This window comes from Macaca mulatta, chromosome 3 (assembly GCF_049350105.2).
Source record: "Macaca mulatta isolate MMU2019108-1 chromosome 3, T2T-MMU8v2.0, whole genome shotgun sequence".
In the NCBI taxonomy this organism is placed as follows: Eukaryota; Metazoa; Chordata; class Mammalia; order Primates; family Cercopithecidae; genus Macaca; species Macaca mulatta.
The window spans coordinates 33494946-33516637 of NC_133408.1; the positions used below are offsets into that span (position 1 = coordinate 33494946).

Sequence of the window (21692 nt, forward strand, 5' to 3'; positions counted from 1 at the left end):
CAGGACCCATGCAGGTCTGAAATCCTATAGGGCAGTCATTAAACCTTAAAGTTCCAAAATGATCTCCTTTGACTCCACGTCTCACATCCAAGTCATGCTGATGCAAGAGGTGGGCTCCCATGACCTTGGGCAGCTCTGCCCCTGTGACTTTTCAGGATACAGCCCCCTTCCTGGCTGCTTTCACAGGTTGGTGTTGAGTGTCTGCAGCTTTTCAGGTGCATGGCACCAGCTGTCGGTGGACATACCATTCTGGGGTTTGAGGGACAGTAGCCCTCTTCTCATATCTCCACTAGGCAGTGTCCCAGTGAAGACTCCTGTGGGGCTCCAACCCCACATTTCCTTTCTGCAATGCCCTAGCAGAGGTTGTCCATTAGGGCTCTGACCCTGCAGTAAACTTCTGCCTGGACATCCAGGTGTTTCCATACATCCTCTGAAATATAGGAGGAGGTCCCCACACTTCAATTCTTGACTTCTGTGCACCCACACGCTCAACACCACATGGAAGCTGCCAGGGCTTGGGGCTTGCAGCCTCTGAAGTGATGGCCTGAGCTGTATGTTGATCCCTTTTAGCCACAGCTAGAATGTAGGGCACCAAGTCCTGAGACTGTGCAAAGCAGCAAGGCCCTGGAACTGGCCCATGGAACCATTTTTTTCCTCCTAGGTGTCTGGGCCTGTGATGGGAGGGGCTGCCATGAAGACCTCTGACATCCCTTGGAGACATTTTTCCATTGTCATGGTGATTAACATTTGGCTCATTACTTATGCAGATTTCTGCAGTTGGCTTGAATTTCTCTTCAGAAATGTTTTTTTTTTCTTTTCTGTCTCATCCTCAGGCCACAAATGTTCAAATGTTCCAAACTTTTATGCTCTGCTTCTCTTTTAAACAATTCCAAACAATATCTTTGTGAATGCATAAAACTGAATGCTTTTAAGAGCACCCAAGTCACATCTTAGAATGCTTTGCTGCTTAGAAATTTCTTTCACCAAATACTCTTAATTCATCTCTCTCAGTTCAAAATTCCACAGATCTCTATCTATAGAGAGCATGGACAAAATATCACCAGTCTCTTTACTACAGCACAGGAAGAGTGACCTTTACTCCAGTTTCCAACAAGTTCCTCATCTCCACCTGAGACCACCTCAGCCTGGACTTCATTGCCCATATCACTCTCAGCATTGTGGTCAAAAGCTATGCCACAAGTCTCTATGAAGTTTCACGTCTTCCCACATCTTCCTGTCTTCTGAGCCCTCCAAGTCTCTAAGGAGTTCCAAACTTTCCCACATTTTCCTGTCATTTTTCTGAGTCTTTCAAACTGTTCCAACCACTGCCTGTTACCCAGTTCCAAAGTCTCTTCCCCATTTTCCAGTATCCTTATAGCAGTGTCCCACTCCCAGTACCAAATAACTGTATTTGATACAAATAAATACCTGATACTGGGTAACTAATAAAGGAAATAGGTTTAATTGACTCACAATTCAGCACTGCTGGGGAGGCCTTCAGGAAACCTATAATAATGGTAGAAGGCAAAGGAGAAGCAGGCACCTTCTTCCCAAGGCAGCAGGACGGAGTGCCAGCAGGGGAAATGCCAGATGCTTATGAAACCATGAGATCTCATGACACTCACTCATTATTTCAAGAACAGCATGAGGGAAACTGCCCCCATGATCCAATTACCTCCACCTGGTCCTGCCCTTGACATGAGGGAATAATGGGGATTACAAGTCAAGGTCAGATTTGCGTGTGGACACAGAGCCAAACCGTATCAGCTACAAAAGGAAAATTGTTTTGCATTTTGATTAGCTAGAAATAGACTAATATTTATGTTTCAAACATCACTATATTATATATTTATAACCAAGATTAAAATTCAGTTACTCCCTTCATTAAAAACATATCTTTTTTTTTTTAAATAATAAATATCTGTAAAATGCTAGGCAACATGCAAAAGAAACATCCAAGCATGGCTTTTACTATTGAATTGGGTGGTTAATTCCCAACTGAGTTGCATGACTCCTTCAATTAGCTTTAGTAAATACATATTTTCATCACTCTAGTTTGTAATGAGCTATAAACAAAAATGCTCAAATAAACAACACATTTTATTTTTCTTTTAAAATAAATAAACCAAAAATAGGAAACTTGATTTAGACAATAAGTATTACATATCATACATTAATAAAATATTATTCTATTTACTTGCTCATTTTCATGATTTATATATGTTAATATATCATCTCAAACCTTGCTAGCAAAAGAGGTGAATAATACACACTGACATAGCCAACTTATTTTAATGACATACAATTAATACATGAGAAGAGGCAGGTATCCCTATAAATACACAATTGTATAAAAAGGGAATGATCCAAAAGTTGGTTTCATGAGAATTATCTTTCCTTTGGTATCATTATCATATGTCCTCGCTTTATAAAATAAGCCTGAAGAAGAGTATGGCTCAGAAACATCTTTAGATACTAAAAGAAAGGGGTACTAATGTCTTATTACATCCTCATTAGGAACAATATGCAATCCTTAAATATCTGCACGACTTTCTTTCAGGAAATCCACCACTCCACATTGAATCCCAGCCTATTTGCAGTTGTGTGTTGGTTACAGGGTATAATTAAAGGGAGCGTGGTGCTTTATCAATGTGTTCAATAAGTGACTTTTGATTAACAGTTTGGTGAAATGTCATCATTGGTACTAATAAAATGACAATAGTCTATTTATTGCCAATGGGTCAAAAATATCATGACAAATACAAAAAGTGGTACATTACATTATTTTTAGAAAGCTTTTGTCATTCAAGGCAAAAATTGAACAGCAACCAGAGATAAGTCTTATTATATATTTCAAAAGACAAGATAGCCATGACATTGGTTATTTGATGGAATAACATCTTATTTTTTTCATAAGAGAACTAAGATCAGTATAGGTAAGTTTCATTTGTAGGTAATACTAGTATCTTTTCTTCTTCTTAGACTTTCGGAACTTTTGGCTACATTCATTGCCTCTGTTGTTGTCTGTGCTACTATCACTATCACTTGTTTGCTTTTGCCTCTTTCGTTTATTCATCTGATAAAAGTCAGAGTCACTTGGTTGTTGGTGTGTCCATTTATATGAGGTGGGTCCAGCCTCAAGATCGGGAACATGATTCAGTGAGGAAGACACGGATGCACTACTAGGAAGTGGAGCTGTCATCTGATAAAGGTCAGAGTCACCTGGTTGTTGGTGAGTCCATTTATATGAGCTGGGTCCAGCCTCAAGATCTGGAACATGATTCAGTGAGGAAGACACGGATGCACTATTAGGAAGTGGAGCTGTCATCTCATAGTAAGGAAGCTGCAGCACTGGATTATACGCATGCCACTGCTGTGAAAACAAAAGACATTCATCTACCAAAGCAAATCCAAAAGGTTAAGGAAAAAAGTTAACAGTTTACATGTATTATACAATAGCCATGAATAAACTAAACTGTGTTTTGGTATAAGAAAGACAGTGATCTCTCATAGTAGAAAGGTAGGTGTTTCATTAAAGGGCCAATATAAAGAGTTGAGGTTGTGTATAGCTCACTACAATACAGATTAGTGCTATCCAATGGAAATAGTATTTTGTTTGTTTGTTTGTTTGTTTTGAGACAGGGTCTCACTTTGTTGCCCAGGCTAGAGTGCAGTGGCGTAATCTTGGCTCACTGCAACCTCCACCTCCTGAGTTCAAGCAATTCTTCTATCTCAGTCTCCCAAGAAGCTGGGACTACAGGCGCACACCACCACACCCAGCTAATTTTTGTATTTTTAGTGGAGACAGCATTTCACCATATTGGTCAGGCTGGTCTTGATCTCCCGACCTCAGGTGATCCACCCACCTCGGCCTCCTAAAGTGCTGGCATCACAGGCGTGAGCCACTGTGCCCAGCCCTCATGTAGTTTTAAATCTAATAACTGCAATACAAAAGTAAAAAGAAACAGGTGAAATTAAACAATGTATTTTATTATCCCAATATATCAATTTAAATGATATAATTTTAATATGTAAATAACATAAACTTAATGAGATATTTCACTGTTTCTTCACATGAAGTCTTCAAAATATGAGGCATATTTTATACTTACAGCATATCGCAATCTGAATGCTAAATTTTTCTTGAAAATACCTGATCTGAATTTAGATTACATCAAATTTAGAGTTGAAAAAAATATACTCACATGCCCAAGTTGTTTCAAATATACCTAAAAGTTTTCTGAAAACTGAACCAAGTAGCGGTTTTAAATTTTAATTTAAATTAATTAAAATTAAATAAAATTTTAAAACTGAGCTTCCTAGGTGCACATGTGGCTAACTGCCCCCATATTGTACAGCATAGTTATTTATTGTTTAGACAGAGAGATACTTCCTTTAAAAACAAACAAGCTCTTAACTCAAATTTCTAACTATTCAAAGCAGATTAAAGATTAATAGAGATACCATGAACTTGGGTCTCTCTCCTACCCCATCTCTACCAAAAGATAAAAAATGCTCAGATGAAGACATTTAGAGTTTCAGATGAGAACTGATTGCTTACTAATGTTTTACCATAATTAAGAAAAGGGGTTTTTTTTGTTGTTTTTTTGTTTTTTTGTTTTTTTTTACCAGAAGTTTAAAAGTATCATTTTACAGGAAAATTTTTTTCCGTTTAAAAATTGAAGATGGATATTTAACAAATCTCAACCTCCTGTATACGTTGGGTTTTTGCAAAAAATAACAGTATGTGAGTCAGAAGACCTGGGTTAGTCCTACACCTGTCACTAACAAGCTGAAAATCTTGGGACTGTTGATTAACAACCCTGGACTTCAATTTCTTATTTATGAGGAATTGAAAAAAATAAGTTCCCCTTTCACAATGAAGTCCATAATTAAGATTTCTGGGTCAAAACCAATTTTTGGTAGTCTCTGGAAATAATTTAGTTTACTTGACCAATTGAGAACCTTCATATAGTTTTGTCTTTAATTAAAAAGAGAAATTTACTTTCAAAATCCATGTCCAAAAGCAATCTATTTGGGACTGATGATATTATATAAAAATACTTCACTAAGTGAAATTATTGAAATTATTCAATTCTGCAAACATCTTTTTTTTTTTCTCTCTCTCTTTTTTTTGAGACAGAGTCTTGCTTTATTGGCCAGGCTGGAGCACAATCTTGGCTCACTGCAACCTCCACCTTCTAGGTTCAAGCAATCATGTCTGAGCCTCCCAAGTAGCTGGGGTTACAGGTGTGCACCACCCTACCTGGTTACTTTTTTCTATTTTTATGATGGAGAGGGTTTCACTGTGTTGGCCAGGCTGGTCTTGACCTCTTGACCTCAACTGATCCTGCCCTGGCCTCCCAAAGTGCTGTGATTACAGGTGTGAACTACCACGTCCAGCCACTGCAAACGCCTTTTAAAATAGTCATTTACATTAGAACTCTCTACTCAAATTTCACTTGGACTGCAGTGTGTCGTCACTGCCATCCACCCCTTTTCTGTTGACACCGTGGCCATTTGCTAAGGCGTTAGAAGTGAAATTTAGGATGATGGTGTTAGGGCAGGACAGCACTGGAGGACAGTGCTGGGACATCTTGTGCCTTCATCCCAGTTTAGATTTGGGCACCGTATGTTACAAACAGTCTTCATGTTCTTCATAGTTTGTATCATATTATACACTGAATAAAATGCATATTAAGCTTACCATCTTCTGAAAGGGAAAATATTCTTGAGGTAAAGAAGTATTATGAATTGGTAAACACTGCATGGGAAAGGAAGATCTGCCCACCACCATTTCTTCATTCCTTTGAGGACATGAAAGAAGAAGTAATAAAATCTTAAAATTCCTCTTACAAATGTCATTTTCTCTTAAGAAAAATGTAAGTTCTTCATAATTACAAAGATAGAGAAGGCAAGCTTATCGGACAGCATTCAGTTAAAGAGTAATTAATTACCTTAAACACATACACAAATAATCAGTTATTATTACTGATAACACAGTGACACAGCAATAAATCAATTACTAAATATTGAAGCCTTGATACTTAGAGTCAAATCTGGCTTTCCGATAGAAAATTGCTGGACAGTATTCTATTTATATAAAGATGAATAATACTTAGATATTGAAAGAGCAAAGCAAGTTGTTAGTATTTACAAAGGGTACACTTCAATCTTTTCCAGATATAAAAAAAATTTAAGAAGCCAGAAATTTTCATCAGTTTTTTAAAATGTAACTTAATTTTTTAAAATTTTACCTTAAGTTCTGGGATACATGTGCAGAACATACAGGTTTGTTACATAGGTATACGTGTGCCATGGTGGTTTGCTGCATCTAATGACCTGTCTTCTAAGTTCCCTCCCCTCACCCTCATTTATTTATTTATTTTTTTATTTTTTTTTTTTTGAGACGGAGTCTCGCTCTGTCGCCCAGCCCAGGCTGGAGTGCAGTGGCGCGATCTCGGCTCACTGCAAGCTCCGCCTCCCGGGTTCACGCCATTCTCCTGCCTCAGCCTCCCGAGTAGCTGGGACTACAGGCGCCCACAACCGCGCCCGGCTAATTTTTTGTATTTTTAGTAGAGACGGGGTTTCACCGTGGTCTCGATCTCCTGACCTTGTGATCCGCCCGCCTCGGCCTCCCAAAGTGCTGGGATTACAGTCATTTATTTTTAAAGATACCTTTACTGTTTAACTATAAAAATTATGCTCTTTCCTAAACCGACTGCTAATGCTAACATGAACACATTTGCTGATGTCTTCCACACATTAATTAATGAAACACCTAATTTAAAAACTGTACCAAAGTTTCATGTATACATTTATAAATGTTATATGTGCTTCTATGGAGAGGTTACAAATGCTAGCCAGATTCTATGGCTACTCTTAAATAGTCTACTTGTTAATTTTAATGCTAATATTAGTAATTCTTAGGATAGGAAGTGTACCATGAAGAAGGCTAAAATTAGCACAGGAAGGTGGAGACAAAGATGAGTCAAGGAGAATGACAGGAAGCAGTCAGATGGCTAGGCAGAACCCCATTTACAAGTGGTGAGAGCACTACTACAGAAAGGCAGCAGAAGCAAAAACTCCATTAAGAAAAGAATTAGGTGTCTGTTGTTACAGGAGAGTAAACTGGATAAGCACTGGGTCCTCTGAATTGCTGGTCAGAAGGTACCCGATAACCTTCAAAAAGAGCAGCTTCTATATAACAATGAGTTTGAGGCAAGAATGGGAAGAAAGGATGTGAAGGATGAAAGATTTTTCAGTAACAGAAAGAGAAAAATATAACAGCCTGTTAAGGAGAGAGTGCTCAGGAAGACCAGAACGCATGTGGGGAAAGTGACGGCAAGGAACAAGATGAAAGGTCGAGTGAGGTTACCGAGTGGGGAAGATATGACTCAGTAGCAGAAGTGGTGATATTAGCACCATGATGAAAACAGCTGCAGATAAAACCACTGTCTTTCCTCAGGGGATGCAAAGTTGTCTGCATAGGGGAACCGCATGTAAATTTGGAAGTCTGATGGGCTGACATGTCTCCCCAAAATTTAAGTCCTAAACCCCAGTATTTCAGAATGTTACCTTATTTGGAAAAAGGGTTATTGCAGGTATCGTTAGTTAAGATGAGGTCATATTGGAACAGGATGGGTCCCTAATCCAGTATGAGTGGTATCCTGATAAAAAAGGGAAATTTGAAGACAGACTGTTTTAGTCCATTTTCTGTTGTTACAACACAATACCTGTTTGTTATAACAAACTGGTATCATATAACAAACAGGTACTCTGTTTGTTATGAAGAAAAGAGGTTTATTTCAGCTCGTGGTTCTTCAGGCTGCAGAGTCCAAGATCAGGTAGCTTCTGGTGAAGGTGGCTATGGTTAGCTTCTGGTAAGCTATACTATGTCATAATACGGCAGAAGTCCTCACAGGCAGGAGGAGCTCACGAGAGATGGCCAAACTGGCTTTTACGACAGATCTACTTGTGATAACAAACCCATTTCCTCAATAACCAATTAATCCAATAATCCATGAATGAATTAAAATATACATTAGGGCAGAGCCTTCATGACCCAGTCACCTCCCAAAGGTCCCCCGTCTCCACACTGCGGCACTGGGGACCAAAATTTCAACATATGAACTTTTGAGGGCCACATTCAAACTACAGTACAGATGCCCACAGGAAGAATGCCATGTGAAGATAAAGGTGATCTCTTGGCAATGCTTCTACAAGCTGAAAAACACCAACGACTGACATCAAACCACCAGAAGCTGAGGGAGAGGCATGACACAGATGATTTCTGGTAGCTCTCATAAGGAAACAATGCTGCTGACACCTTTATCTTGGATGTCTAGCCTTCAGAACTATGAGACAATGAACAGCTATTGCTCAAGTACTCTGTCATACTTTGTTACAGCAGCCCTAGCAAACGAATACAGGAAATATTCATAAAAGCAGAAGGTACAAGAAACAACAAGAAGTATAAAAATCCATTTCCAAGGAAGAGCAAAGACTGTTAAAAAAGCACCATTTTTCTCTGTAAATCACTTTGGGGACATGATAACCCATTTTTTTATCCTTTCTTTATAATATCAGAAATATTAGAAGAATAAAGTATTATTAATGAAATGTCATATCCAATATATACACATAACTCAGGTTGTCTACTCTAGAAGTTGTGATGACTTAGGGTGAGTGTACCAAACATAACTAGAAAATATCAGAGTTTTCCTGCTACATTCTAGTGCCCATCTAGTCTTTTCTCTTCCGTCTAAATCTTACCAATAGCTTGTTCCTTTCTAACTCCCAAGGAAGACGAGATCTCTTTTCCCACTTGGTACTAGTAGAAGAAAGAAGCTCTTACATTATATACGTGGCTCGACACACGAGTCTATATAGTGCTTCCCCCACCAAAGTAATACATCCCCCTTTATGCCAACATTTGCGGAACGTTGTATGCTCAGTCTTTTAAGCACCTTGTGTTAATTATAAAATTCAATTCTCACAGTAACCTTTTAAAGTTTTATCCTCATTTTACAGATGGGGAACAGAGTGGTAAAATAACATATCCAGTTCTTGTCTGAATTTGCATCTTGCCTCTGCTACTTTATTAACAGTGTTAACGGACTGTTAATAAACTGTTAACTGACGTTAATAAAGTGGCAGAGCCAACATGCAAATTTAGGCAATCCAATTTCACCACCTCCTTTCCTAACTTCTGATTTCACTGATGTAGAAAAGTTGGGGTGAATGAAGACAAGGAGCACACTGTTTTATCTGGGGTGCAATACTGCTCTGAAAGGTAACCCTGCATATTTGACAGTCCCGAGGGGCCACTCTCCTATGTTCAGAGGGTTGATATAACACAAAGGGATAAAAGGGTCAGCTATTGTTAGTTTACTTGAGAATATTCACTTCTGCCAAAGAAGACAAGAAAAAAAGCAGTATGGACAATATACATGTCTAATGTCTATCATAGACTGTAAACAAGCTAGTAGAGCAATACTTCTCTCTCTATATATAATATCTATATAGAGGTATGTAGATCTATATCTCTACTCTGAATAGAGTATATCTATTCCTCTCCTCTATATATAGATATAGATATCTACATCATACATCTATATGATATATCAGAACATAATATACCCTGACCTATTCTATCAGCCCGTGTAAGTTAACCGGACAGTACCAGAGAGCATGATGAAGCCAAACATTAAAAAAAGAAGAAGAAATGCAAAGAGAATGCAAAGAGAAGCACTTTCCCTTTGCAAGAATGCATTGTTTTTGTTATTCATATTTGTTTTTAGCATAGCAAGAGAAATTTAAAAACCAACAAGTGATACATGAAAAAGCCTGAACTACTTAGAGAGGCTGCAGAAGTACTGCAGTCAGGAAGGGGAGGCTGATACAGCAGAGAGAAACAGGGCATGTGTTTATTAGTGTAACCACAACTCAGCTAGTTGGTCCTTCTGCCTGCTTGCACCTTTTCCTAAGTGTGCTAAGTTATCCAATATCTTTCTTCTTGCTTTTCATTGTTTTTAGAATGGATGTAAAAAAAAAGTGTAATTTGAACATTTTCATTTAGTGTGGGAGCCTTTCAGTTTCATGACCTCTGGGATAGCTTGCCAGATAGTGTACGTGGAGGCTACGATTGCATCAATAACTCAGGCTATACAAAATTCTAGAAGAGTTTGAAAATTAACACAGAGACGTTATTTCAAAGAGTAAAATAATTAATTGAATGGCTTAATGCCAGAAGGCTTAGTTTCAAAGCTAGGACTTTATCATCCTGTAATCTTAAGAACTGGTTAACTTTTGCAACCCCATTGACTCAAATGTGAAGCATAAATAACAGTATCTCTATGATCCATGATGAAACCTTGTATGTCTAAATGATTTAACAGCTATGAAAAGCATGTGGAAAACTATTTAAAAAAAACTACAAATGTAAGTCTCTATCCCCTACTACTGAAAATATTAAGACTGAACTTTAAATGAAAATATTTTCTATCACTTTTCATGGGCTCAGAAAAACAAATATTCCTTAATTTTATCCTATGCCTAAAAAGTAAGGTTTTACAATAGCCCAAAATATATAAAAACTCCTCTTAGCATAAGAACATATTTGCTTCACCTTTAATGAGGAATATTTTTTAAATTACCTGTAGCTGTATGAATTTATCTTAACACAGCTCTCAAAACTTTGGTTAGCTGGTTCAGAAGAGTGAGAACTCCCTTTAAAAGAAACAGAGTAACAGGTTACTTCACGGTGCATTTTTCTTTTTTTTTGAGTTCTAATATTAAACCATAAAATGACTCAAAATATTTTAGGACATAGTAGTGATTTAAAAATTCTATACTCAGAGAAGATATATGCATATCTGACCTCTCAAATCATATTTACAGATTGTTTATAGTACTATCTATCAATGAATTAAAATCAAGCTTTGTCTAAATCAATGACTGTAAATAAGAATGACACTGACATTGGACTTTGTAAGATACATGATGGTTTGTTCTAGACACCTGTAAACTAAAAATGGCAAATAAACAAATGTTATTTGCTTCCAGTGTACAAGGCAGGAGTTTAACCCTCATGGACAAAAGCCAATTCAACCTTATACATGATGTGACAGAACATAATATACCCTGGCCTATTCTACAGACATTAAAAAGTAATGGCAAAGCCTCACTTACTTTTGCACCAACCTAATACCAGGCTGTGTAAGTTAACCAGAAAGTACCAGAGAGCATGATGCAACCATGTATTAAAAAAAAAAGAAAGAAAGAAAGAAAGAAAAAAAGAAAAAAAATGCAAAAAGATGCACTTTCGCTTTGCAAGAAAGCATTGTTTTTGTTATTACTATTTGTTTGCTTTTAGTGTAGCAAGAGGAATTTAAAAACCAACAAGTGATAGATCAGTAAGCCTGAACCACTTAGAGGAGGCAGCATACATACTGCAAGAATTAACAGATGGCCTCTGTTAGTCTCCTGAAACATGAAAGGGCTGGAGTAATGTTATAACATTCTCTGGGCAGCTAAATCACGAATGATCTGTTCCTGACATGTGTGCAGGAGAAGGTGCTGAAGTCATTCATGTCAGGAAGTTTTTTCCACCACTAGGAAGGGTAACTCTACAGTTGCCTTTCGCCACTTTGCTCTTACAGGGGCTTAAAATCCTGGGCAACATGTATAGAAAGGTTTCCCCAGATGGACTAATGCCCTCTCTCTATCTTCCAAAGAGTACGGATTCAATACCATACATTAGCAGTGACAAGATTAGTAAATACTCTTGCTATATAAATGCTACAGTTGTGTGACCCCAGTTCATTTAGATTTGATCAATTTATAAGGGCCAATAGCAACCATCATAGCTATATGCTGGCTGATACTAAAATGAGTATCTTACATTTTATTTTTAGAAAAGATGCTATAGGTTTGTCAAGACTAATTAACTATATAACATTATGAATTAGACATGTGTTCTGAGAAAATTTAACAGTGACCAGATGGTACTTTTATTTTTTATTTTTATTTTTTGGTCTTCCACTATATAGGAAACAAATTGCTTACACCTCTGAGAATAGTACCAACCACAAAACACTTTGAAGATTAATCAGTGACAGGACCTACCAAATCGATACTGCACATTAATTGGTCTTCCATATAAACGAATTCCATTCAGCAAAGCTATGGCATAAGACACCGATTCTGGGTGTTTAAAGCAGACAAATCCAAAAGACTTCGGCTTTCCTTCTCTGTCTTTGCATATAGTCACTTTGGTTAGTGGCCCCGCCTATAAGAAACTTAAAAATTATTTTCTCATAAATCCAAAGATTTTTTTCATACTCAAATAATTCAACTTTAGACTAAAGAAATGTGTTAGCAATATCTTTATGTGGCTCTGCTGATAATGTATCTTTCTAATAATAAATATTACACTTCCTCACACTTTCTTTGTATTTTCTGGCTCACTGGGGAAACATGCATGGTGTTAAGAACAGGAAATTCTAGGTATTAGTTTCAAACTGTAAAAGAAATGGTAGACTATCCTTCTGTGAGGCTTAATAAACCAATTTAGAAAACACATAAATCTAAGATTAAAATACTACTTTGTCTCCATATATATTCACAGTGTTGAATTCAAAAATTAACTGAAATGAGAAATTCAATTTTGGTTAAGTTATCCTCAAAAAAGCTGGCAATGTTATATCATAGTTTAAATTTTCTGTCATGAAGATTACATATCTTTACAAGAATAAATAAATTTATTACGCATTTTGATTTGGAAACTCCATTTGGTAAATTTCCAAAGGAAAAATGTTTAAATATGTTTAAGACTTTTAAGTATATTGCATTATTTGTAAGTGTGAGAAATTAGAGACTCTAAATCTAACAACTGGAGATATTATTTCATGGTGTGTTATTAAAATGGAATAAAATATAAACTATAAATATTCAGATTATATTGACAGAAAAACCTATAATATGCAATGAAGATTTAAAAACACAGAGCCAAATATCATAGAAAATTGTTAATTACAACTAACAAAAAATTACATCACAGCCATGATAATGACGGGAGGAGGCACTTACAAATACAAAAACTGATTTAATGCTGAATGGTTCAGACTTTAATGACTGATTATTTTTCTCTGTAGAGTTGCATACATTAAAAAATTGCTTTTACTCTCAAGAAAAATATTAATGATCATATTTAAAATAATTCTGTATGTTAAGATTTAGTCTTTTCCTTTCATTCTCTGTGCTCTCCCAGGGATTAGCTTCCCTTCCCATCTGGCTTTAAGGACCACCTCATCAACAAATCTACTTTTCCCGCTATGTCTCTTTCATGGAGACATCTCCTGGAGACATCTATGTTTTTGTACTTCAATCTCAACATATTTGAAACTGAATTCCTTATGTTTTCTCCAAATCTCAACTCTAGTATTAAAAGTGCAATGATAATAAATCTGATTTTCTCATTTCCAATCAGAAATTGGAAAGAAAACAGTAAAAGGATAAATATACTGTAATATAAACAAAACTAATAAAATTGGTGATTTTTATACTGATATTAAATAGATGTAATCAGTATGGGACAGAATATGCTTACATGATTTGAATTTTGACATAAATTTAGATAATCCAAAGCATTTTTAAAGATAAAATTCAACATGAAGACTTATAGCAACAATCACATTATCTTATAGTATTTTTTAAACCACAATGAAATACATAGTGTGATAGTTGTCAAGTTTTGCTGGGTGTTGGAAGCCTAAAGTGGAAAAGAAATTCCACTTTGGCAATTCCTTTCAATATCTAGACAAAAATAAGAACTTATGCTTCTTACCTGATCTATTAAATAAAATTTACATTTTGCTTAGGTGGAAGAAGGAAAATATAAAAAATGAGAAGATAATATATAGTCTTGTGGATCCACACAACTGATATTGATCGAGTCCTGATTAACTAAAAATAATGGTTATTGGATAATGCAATCCCACCCTAGTCTTCCACTTTCCTTTTTTTTGAGGCTCAGAGTGAAAGAAGTCTTCTGGAGAAAAACAACTCTAAGTTTACTTTATATTTCTTTCGGTTTTGGGGTTTTTTTTTTTTAACTTAATATAGTAAGTTTTAAATGATACTGAATGAAAAAACTGACATGGATTAGAGCTGATAAAAAAGGAGACACATTTACAAAGATGAATTAAAAGGATGAACCTGAAAGTCTTAAAATCAAAAACAGTTTTCAAATAATAAAAAAAAAATTTACGTCCAGGAAAGGAAACTGTATTTCTGGAAAGAACCCTCTCTACCAAATTGTATCTATAATCAAAAGAGGGTTGCTTTAGTTGTTTAGAGACAAAAGTAAGTCCTTTCACAACCAAATAACCCGTATGACCCATTCAATCCTGAAAATTTAGTTCTGCAAACGACTCCCTCGGAACCTTCCCTTATTCTGATAGGAGGAAGTAACTATTGATTTCTCTTGATGTTAGTCTTATCACTAATAACAGCAGTACCACTAGCAGTAGTAGCGGTAGCAAACAGTGAGTTATTATGGCTATCATAATGAGTATATGAGTGATAAATGAATATATAATGAGTGATAAATGAATATATCACTCATAAATGAGTTAAAATGGCTATCAGCTGTAGCCATTTTACCATTAGGCCATCTATTCCGACAGCCACATTATACTGCAGATCCTATTACTCTCTTTTGACATATAAGGAAACAGAGGCACTGAGGAATTCATTGACAGGCTCAAAGTCACACTGCTGACCTCAGAACTCGCACTCGGAACCACTTTTCTATCTATGTCCCCTTCACTTTTTATCTGTAATTTTAAGTTCTCCCTTTTAGGAAGATGAAAGGGTGTCTCTTCAATTTGTATTCCCAGCACCCTCCTTAGTATTTGGTAATTCCCGATCATTACACGGTTAGCGGAATGGCTGAATGACGGTATCTTTCTGGCAAGTGAGACCTAGCTGTATAGGACAATACGGTAAGTGAGCGTGTACACAGGACACAGCAGGCTTAATCCTAGAGGTACGAGGTCTCAAAGTTTCTGAAGGTCCTCTTGGCATAAATGAAAGGGCCTTGGCCAGGGAACCAACTGATCACAGTCACGGTAAGTTGGCTGCAAATCATCTCAAATCTCACTTCTCATGCTGGAATAAAAATACTCTCCGCATAAAAGGACTTGAAGGAAGAAGCAAGGTGTAAAAGGAAACATTATAAAAGCGACCTCTCTCCTTTTGCGGGATGTCAGCGTGCTTACTACTAGACGAACAGTGACCAGGCGGTTTTCGGTTCTGCCTGAGCACACCCGAGGCCCAGGCAGCCTCTTGAAAGCCCTTAATCAGAAACCGGGGTTGAGGGAACCCCGTCCCTGCCCACCCCCAGGACTCTGCAGCGGGAATGGGGACGGCGGAATGCTCCATCACTTCACTCCCCAGCCGCTCACCTGGAGACAGGTGCGCCAAAGCGAAACCAAATTAAAACCCCTGCTCAGGATGGGGCGGAAGGGGGCCGGGCTCCGGGTGGTCCAGGTGCGCGCTATGCTTCCGGCCCGACGGGCTCCGCCCCTCCGCCGCCCCTTCCCGGAGGACGGTACCTGAAGGAACAGCTCGTACAGAATCTCTTCCCGAACTCGGGCCTCTAAATTCCCCACAAACACGGTCCTGTCGGCCTCCTCCTGAGCAGGGAACATCCTCCGGTCTCGGCCGTAGAATGAAGTAGGAGCTGAGACCCCGCCCCTTCTCCGGCTTTACGGCTCCGCCTGGGTGAGGGGGCGCGGCCGGCGCCGGGAGCGCGCGCCGGGGCAAGGCGAGGTCTCAGGGCCACGCCCCCAGCGGACGTGGGGAACCGCCCACCGCACGGCTCCCTCGCCTGCCGTAGGGCTGGTTGGTGGGAGAGTGGGTGAGAGTAAGAAAGATGAATGCAGAAAGGGCCTTACCCTTTAGCTCCTGGGGTGGCTTCCTTTTTTTCTGGCACATTAATTGATTTTGGATTTATTCAGTCAACATTTTAAATACAATGACTGTAGAGATTATTTAAATTGTAATAACTTCATTGCAGAAGCTCCCAGGCGAATGCAGGGAGATTCATTTCTTTGTGTCCGAAGAATAAAGGAACAAATCACGAAGATATTAAATTATAAATAATTTTTGAAAGAATCGATGTTTGCATGGATGTGGATACAACAGAAAACTAGAATTAAAGTTTATTTTCCTAGAAAGTGCTCCCTAGATGAGTTTTTGAAACTGGTCACAGAGGTTTTAAGTGGACTCCAAAAGGAACTTGAGAAAGCGAATACCAAGGGATATACTGGTGAGACTGAGCAAGTTTTGTGTCTAAGCCAGTTTTTGAGGATGGCAGCTGGGGCTGTGCTTTGTTTCAGGGCTATACTTTGTATATGGTGTACCAGGCTAGAGGCTTAGTTCTTTCTTGGGGATAATTTTGTTTTTAATAAAAGTCTTAAGAACAATAAAATTACAAGGAAGGAGAGAGAAACCTTAGAATCTCAGTACTTTGATAAATCAACTGCCAACTGTTAACTTGGTTTCCTTTCTGAAGCTACCATACGTCTACATAGGACCTTGAGATCATCCCATGAATATCATATAGGTAATCAAAACATTATTTGACCTTTAGTTTCGCATCGTGATAAAATTTCATTTTGAATTGAGGAAGCATGCTTTTATCTGGTCGATGGACCAACAAAAGTCATCTTTTCTAATGAAAAGGTACACATTTTAGGAAATCCTAATTTCTAATTGATCTCTGACATTACATAGTTTTATTACTTTGAACAAGTGATTTCTCTTTGGAATTCGGATTCTGTTTCTTAAGGAATGGATTGAACTAAATATAGTTACTTCATTTAATAGGTATTTTCTGAATGCTTAGTTCATGGAAAACAAAGGTAAATATAAAAATCTGACCTCCTAAAGCTTATATTGTGGGAAAGACAGCCTTTCTACCCTCACAAATATAATATAAATGCTAGTGACTTCGGTAGTTACCTTCAACTGATATAAGTCCTGTCTCCATTTTTTTTTCCTTTTTCTTTGCTTATCATCAGTATAGTTGTGGTACAGTAAGAAGGAGTTAAGGAAACACTCATATTGTAGGCAAATAAATATATGTTGATCAAATAAATGGATACTTGCAAGTCTCTGTTATGTGTAGACCTCTCGATTTATTAGTATTCATTTGCTTCATAAATCTTATCAAACCAACAGATTTCTTCCTTAAATTCACCTCAGACATTTCTTATATGGGAGCTGTATCTTCAGGTTTCACTTTAAACCACTGCATGCATATGAGTGTGTATGCTACAAACCTTTAACTACACTTGTAATTAATGTTCATATTATATTGTTCTATTGAAATTTGCATCCTTATTTGTCTACAAATGTGCATAATTTTGGTGTTCTAATATCCTCTTCTAGCTGTACATAAGTTTATAGTGCTTATAATTCTAGAGTACTTAGTTAATATTATGAACTCTGAAAGTCAGCTCCTGTAGTTAGCAATTTTCTCGGAATATGATCTCAATATATCATTTTTCTAATGTAAGCATACTGTGTTTCTTAACTCATATTGAATGCATGCATGGTAATAAATCTAGTAGGTTAAAAATAATTCACTTCACTTTCAGTATTTACTGGACCGTTAGTCATATATCAGGTTTTAATGGGTTAAATACATGTAACACTCTATAAAGAGCTAGCCTTTCTTCATTTATATCAGGATGTCTGATGTCCCTAACTGAATGAACATATAATAAATGAAAATATATGTATATGTACATGTATACCTCTCTATGTCTATATATGTATAATTAGAGCTTCTTTATCTTCTTTTGCCCAGCCAACTCTTTTTTTTTTTTTCTTTTATTTTGAGATGGAGTTTTGCTCTTGTCGCTCAGGCTGGAGTGCAATGCCGCAATCTCAGCTCACTGCAACCTCTGCCTCCCAGGTTCAAGTGATTCTCCTGCCTCAGCCTCCAAGTAGCTGTAATTACAGACAGGTGTGTGCCACCATGTCCGGCTAATTTTTGTATTTTTAGTGGAGACAGGGTTTCACCATGTTGGCCAGACTGGTCTCAAACTCCTGACCTCAGGTTATCTACCTGCCTTGGCCTCCCAAAGTGCTGGGATTACAGGCGTGAGCCACCGTGCCCGGCCTTGCCCAGTCAACTCTTACTCTCTCTTGTAGTTAAGCCCAGGCAACATGTCCTGCAATGCTTCTCTGAACTCTGCCTTCCAAATTAGCTGGCAACTCCACTTGTGTGGTTCCATAGTTCCCTAGGTACACTTCTGTCATGTCCTTCTCACCAGGAGCTAGTATAAATATTTCTCAGTACCTAGGACAATCTCTGATACACCTGTGGGTGTATAATAAATAGCTGTTGAAATAATTAAGATTAAATAAATGAACGTCTTTACTTTGTATCCCCAACAACAAAGTCTGTGCCTGGAAATCAATAGGTACTTAATAAAAGCATAAATGAATGAACAACTGAAATGGAACAACTGAATGAACAAATGAATGAACAACTGAAATGGAAGGGAAGGAGGGAGGGAGGGAGGGAGGGAGGGAAGGAAGTTGGCCAATTACTATTAAGGGATTTTATTGGATGCTTTTTTAAATTGAACTCATTTTTGTCTTCACTTTTTTAAACCCTTATTTTGTCTTTATTCTGATTTTTTCCTAACCATCTTTTTGTCAAGTAAATACAGTTTTTAAATTGTTTTACATGTATTAGATGTTTATTGTAAATAAATATTTTTAAAATTTAAGGAAATAAAGTAAAAATACTGACAGATTTATCATGCAGAGATAACTATTTCAGAGGAAAACCTTCCAGACTTTGAAATATATATCACACTTTAGGAAAATAAACCACGCTATATAATACTGTTTTTCAGCTTGCCCTCTGCCCTCTAAAACTGTAATGAGGCCTTTTACACCAATAAATACTGATCTATCTGTATCATTAGTTTTAATCCATAGTAGATACCCAATTAGACTAATCTCTCATTGTTAGATTTTATATTGCTTTCATTTTTTGACTGTTATTGGAATGGTGAGATGAACGTCTTTGCTCATATATTTGTGCACATGTGGGCCATTTGCCACATATAAGGACCTTGGATGTGTCTGTAGGAAAGTGTCTTGGATTTCTGTAGGAAGTATCTTTGATGCTTAATTGCTGAATCAAAGGGTAAGACTGTTAAACATTTTGACACACTGACAAATTAATAAAAGGTTGTGACAAAATATATTGTGATAAACAGTGATTTTCCATCTCAATAAACACTAATTAACTTACTTGTAAAGTGCTTGAAGAACGCCTGGTGCATAGGACTCAATAAATTTTAAATCTTCATCGTCATCATCACATCATCATCATGAACATCCCCTTTGAGTTAATGTTTATTGTGAGTGTGTATGTAAGCTACTTACAATCATTTTTTATATCCAAGGAGGACTAAACAAGTGCTTAAATAGATTATGTCTTACTAAACTATTGGAATTTTGTAACTTTGTCATCCCCCAATATTTTCCTGTTTAAGGCAATAAACATTAATAACCTCATCTTTCTCATATTAGCAGTATGTAAAATACATGATAATGAAGAAGCATAATTTTAAATTTTGAAACTCTGTATTATACTGCCTGATATGCCAGTATTTTTCAGTATGAACTCTTTAGAATTGTAAAGATGAAAGTAAATGTGCAAGACTCATAGTGCTGCGTCGAAAGCACAAAGAAAAAAGGAAATTATAAGTGACGGAGGAAAGATTTGTATTTTAATTTATTAAGTAAAGCTTGTTAGGAAAAATTTGTTTTAGGAGGTACGACACATTATCTTTCTTCCCATATTCTGAAATGATGTGGCTTATTTACATCTTTGTTAGAGAGGTGCAACTCTTACAGCTAAGCGCTGTGGAAGGACCTAGATTAGTTTTGGTCTCCAAACAAATTGTAGTGGTGGTATTGTTTTAAAAATGGAAATCTCGTGTAAAACACCCAGAGATCAAACGGTTCAAAATAATGATGGAATTTCCTCAGCAGTTAAATTTTCGTGATTATTTTTAAACTAATACCTCATTTTGTTTGTGAATTTTCTCAAATACTTCCCCAGACCTCAGATTAGTTTATGCAGATTTATAACATATAAAAAACACTCCTGTTCTTACTGTGCTTTTGGAGCTTTAGAGAAACTTGAATTTTTGAAAAATGAATTTAATTTTTAAACTTGTAATTTATGTACTTAGAACAACTCCCAATTTTTCTTGCTTACTAAAAGTCCACTGCTGGTAAGAAAAGAAGATAATTATGTAAACATGTAAAAAGAAAATGCACGCTAATTTTAAAATGGTCATCATATTAAAGACTTTTTTAAATATAATTTTCACCTTTTAGCCTCAAGTGATGAGCCAAAATTTTGAATTTTAAAATAGCCTCTGCTTTGGGGATGTAAAATAACATAAATATGAAAAGCTCATATTTTATACTTGACAGAGCTTGGTGGATATGGATTTCATTACTGATTTATGGTATATAAAGATATCTTAGTTTGTAATCAAAGTGAATATAAACCACAACTTTTTCTGACTCTTTCCATTTCTAGCATTTTCTAACATCACATTTGCACATTTTTCCTGACCGCTTCTGAAATCCTGAGGTTAAAAGGATACAGAAAGATGTAATTAGATTTATCATTCCCTTAAATTCAACTTGTGTAGCTGAAGGTTTGTTTGTGACTTATTACAGAGCCTGTGACTTAAAAATCCTTCCCACAACCACAAGCTAAAATGGGAGAAAACAAACTACCTCACCTTTTCAACCAAGAGGGAGGAGCAAAAATCAGTGAACTTTTACAGTAGAACCTGCCAGCCTGTGACGATCCTACCAAAAAGAAACCTCAGTGAGTTACGGAATTTCCTTTTTGGTGAATTGAGTGCTGCTTTTGCTTTTCTCAGATTCCAAATGAGAGTATACATTTTTCTTTGTTTGATGTGCTGGGTAAAGTCTGGTAAGATATTAATAATTTGATTTATCTTTAAAAATTGCATATAAAATAGTGTGGTCTATATTCTGGGATAAAGAATGTTATGATATAATGGGATAAAAATATGCTATGATTATTGGTACTAATTATAACAAACATTACTATCAAGAAAACTTCTGTGTGTGTGTGCATGTGTTTGTTTAATAAGTTGACATTTTGCATTTTATTTACTTGCCAGATAATTAGTAACTAGAAAACCTTTTTTTTAAAAAAAGATGTAACTAGAGACTAAATAGAAATACTCAAGAGAAAAAAAATTCGGTAATGGAGAAATTAATTCGGTATTTAAAATTATGCCTTAAATATCTTGTTTCAATTTTATTTGTTTCACTAGCTCTACTTTTGAAGAAAATTCTTACTTGGATAAATTATTGATTGCAAAACAAAATAAACATATACTACAACTTTTGCTCTCATTCAGTATGACAAAAAACAAAGCTGTTTTATGGTAATAAGGTAGAACTTTATTCTGGTTTATTGGTGTATAGTAATAAAGTTTATCAATATTAAGACTCGTTTTCTACTTTATGATAAAGTAGAATTACTTGTTCAACTTGATAATTTGTTCTGCTTTATGGTAATAACAGTGACAAATTTAAAA

General features: G+C 36.5%; 2 protein-coding genes across 3 annotated transcripts in view; one reads left to right on the forward strand and one right to left on the reverse strand.

The window, feature by feature from the left end:
• Positions 1-2079: 2079 nt before the first annotated feature.
• On the reverse strand, positions 2080-15746 carry RBM11 (RNA binding motif protein 11). The gene is made up of 5 exons (XM_001083260.5): positions 15621-15746; positions 12130-12292; positions 10659-10731; positions 5708-5807; positions 2080-3373 (listed from the first exon to the last, which is right to left on the reverse strand). Exons 1-5 carry the CDS (start codon positions 15714-15716, stop codon positions 2960-2962), a joined length of 846 nt encoding a protein of 281 aa, XP_001083260.1. The 5' UTR covers positions 15717-15746; the 3' UTR covers positions 2080-2959.
• Positions 15747-20889: 5143 nt separating this feature from the next.
• LIPI (lipase I) overlaps positions 20890-21692 on the forward strand; it is a 103581-nt gene continuing 102778 nt past the window's right edge. The window contains exon 1 of one of the 2 annotated variants that reach the window (XM_028845411.2): positions 20890-21055. In XM_028845411.2, coding sequence (XP_028701244.1) covers positions 21010-21055 — 46 coding nt within the window. In that variant the 5' untranslated portion in view covers positions 20890-21009. The remainder of the gene's footprint in view (positions 21056-21692) is intronic. The other variant, XM_077995895.1, reaches the window with a different exon arrangement.

Coding starts and splice junctions, on each gene's coding strand:
- RBM11 (XM_001083260.5), bottom strand. CDS start 15,716: ATGTTCCCTGCTCAGGAGGAGGCCGACAGGACCGTGTTTGTGGGGAAT. Junction 12,293..15,620: donor TGTACGAGCTGTTCCTTCAG/GTACCGTCCTCC, acceptor AGTTTCTTATAG/GCGGGGCCACTAACCAAAGT. Junction 5,808..10,658: donor ATAAATTCATACAGCTACAG/GTAATTTAAAAA, acceptor ATGTCCTCAAAG/GAATGAAGAAATGGTGGTGG.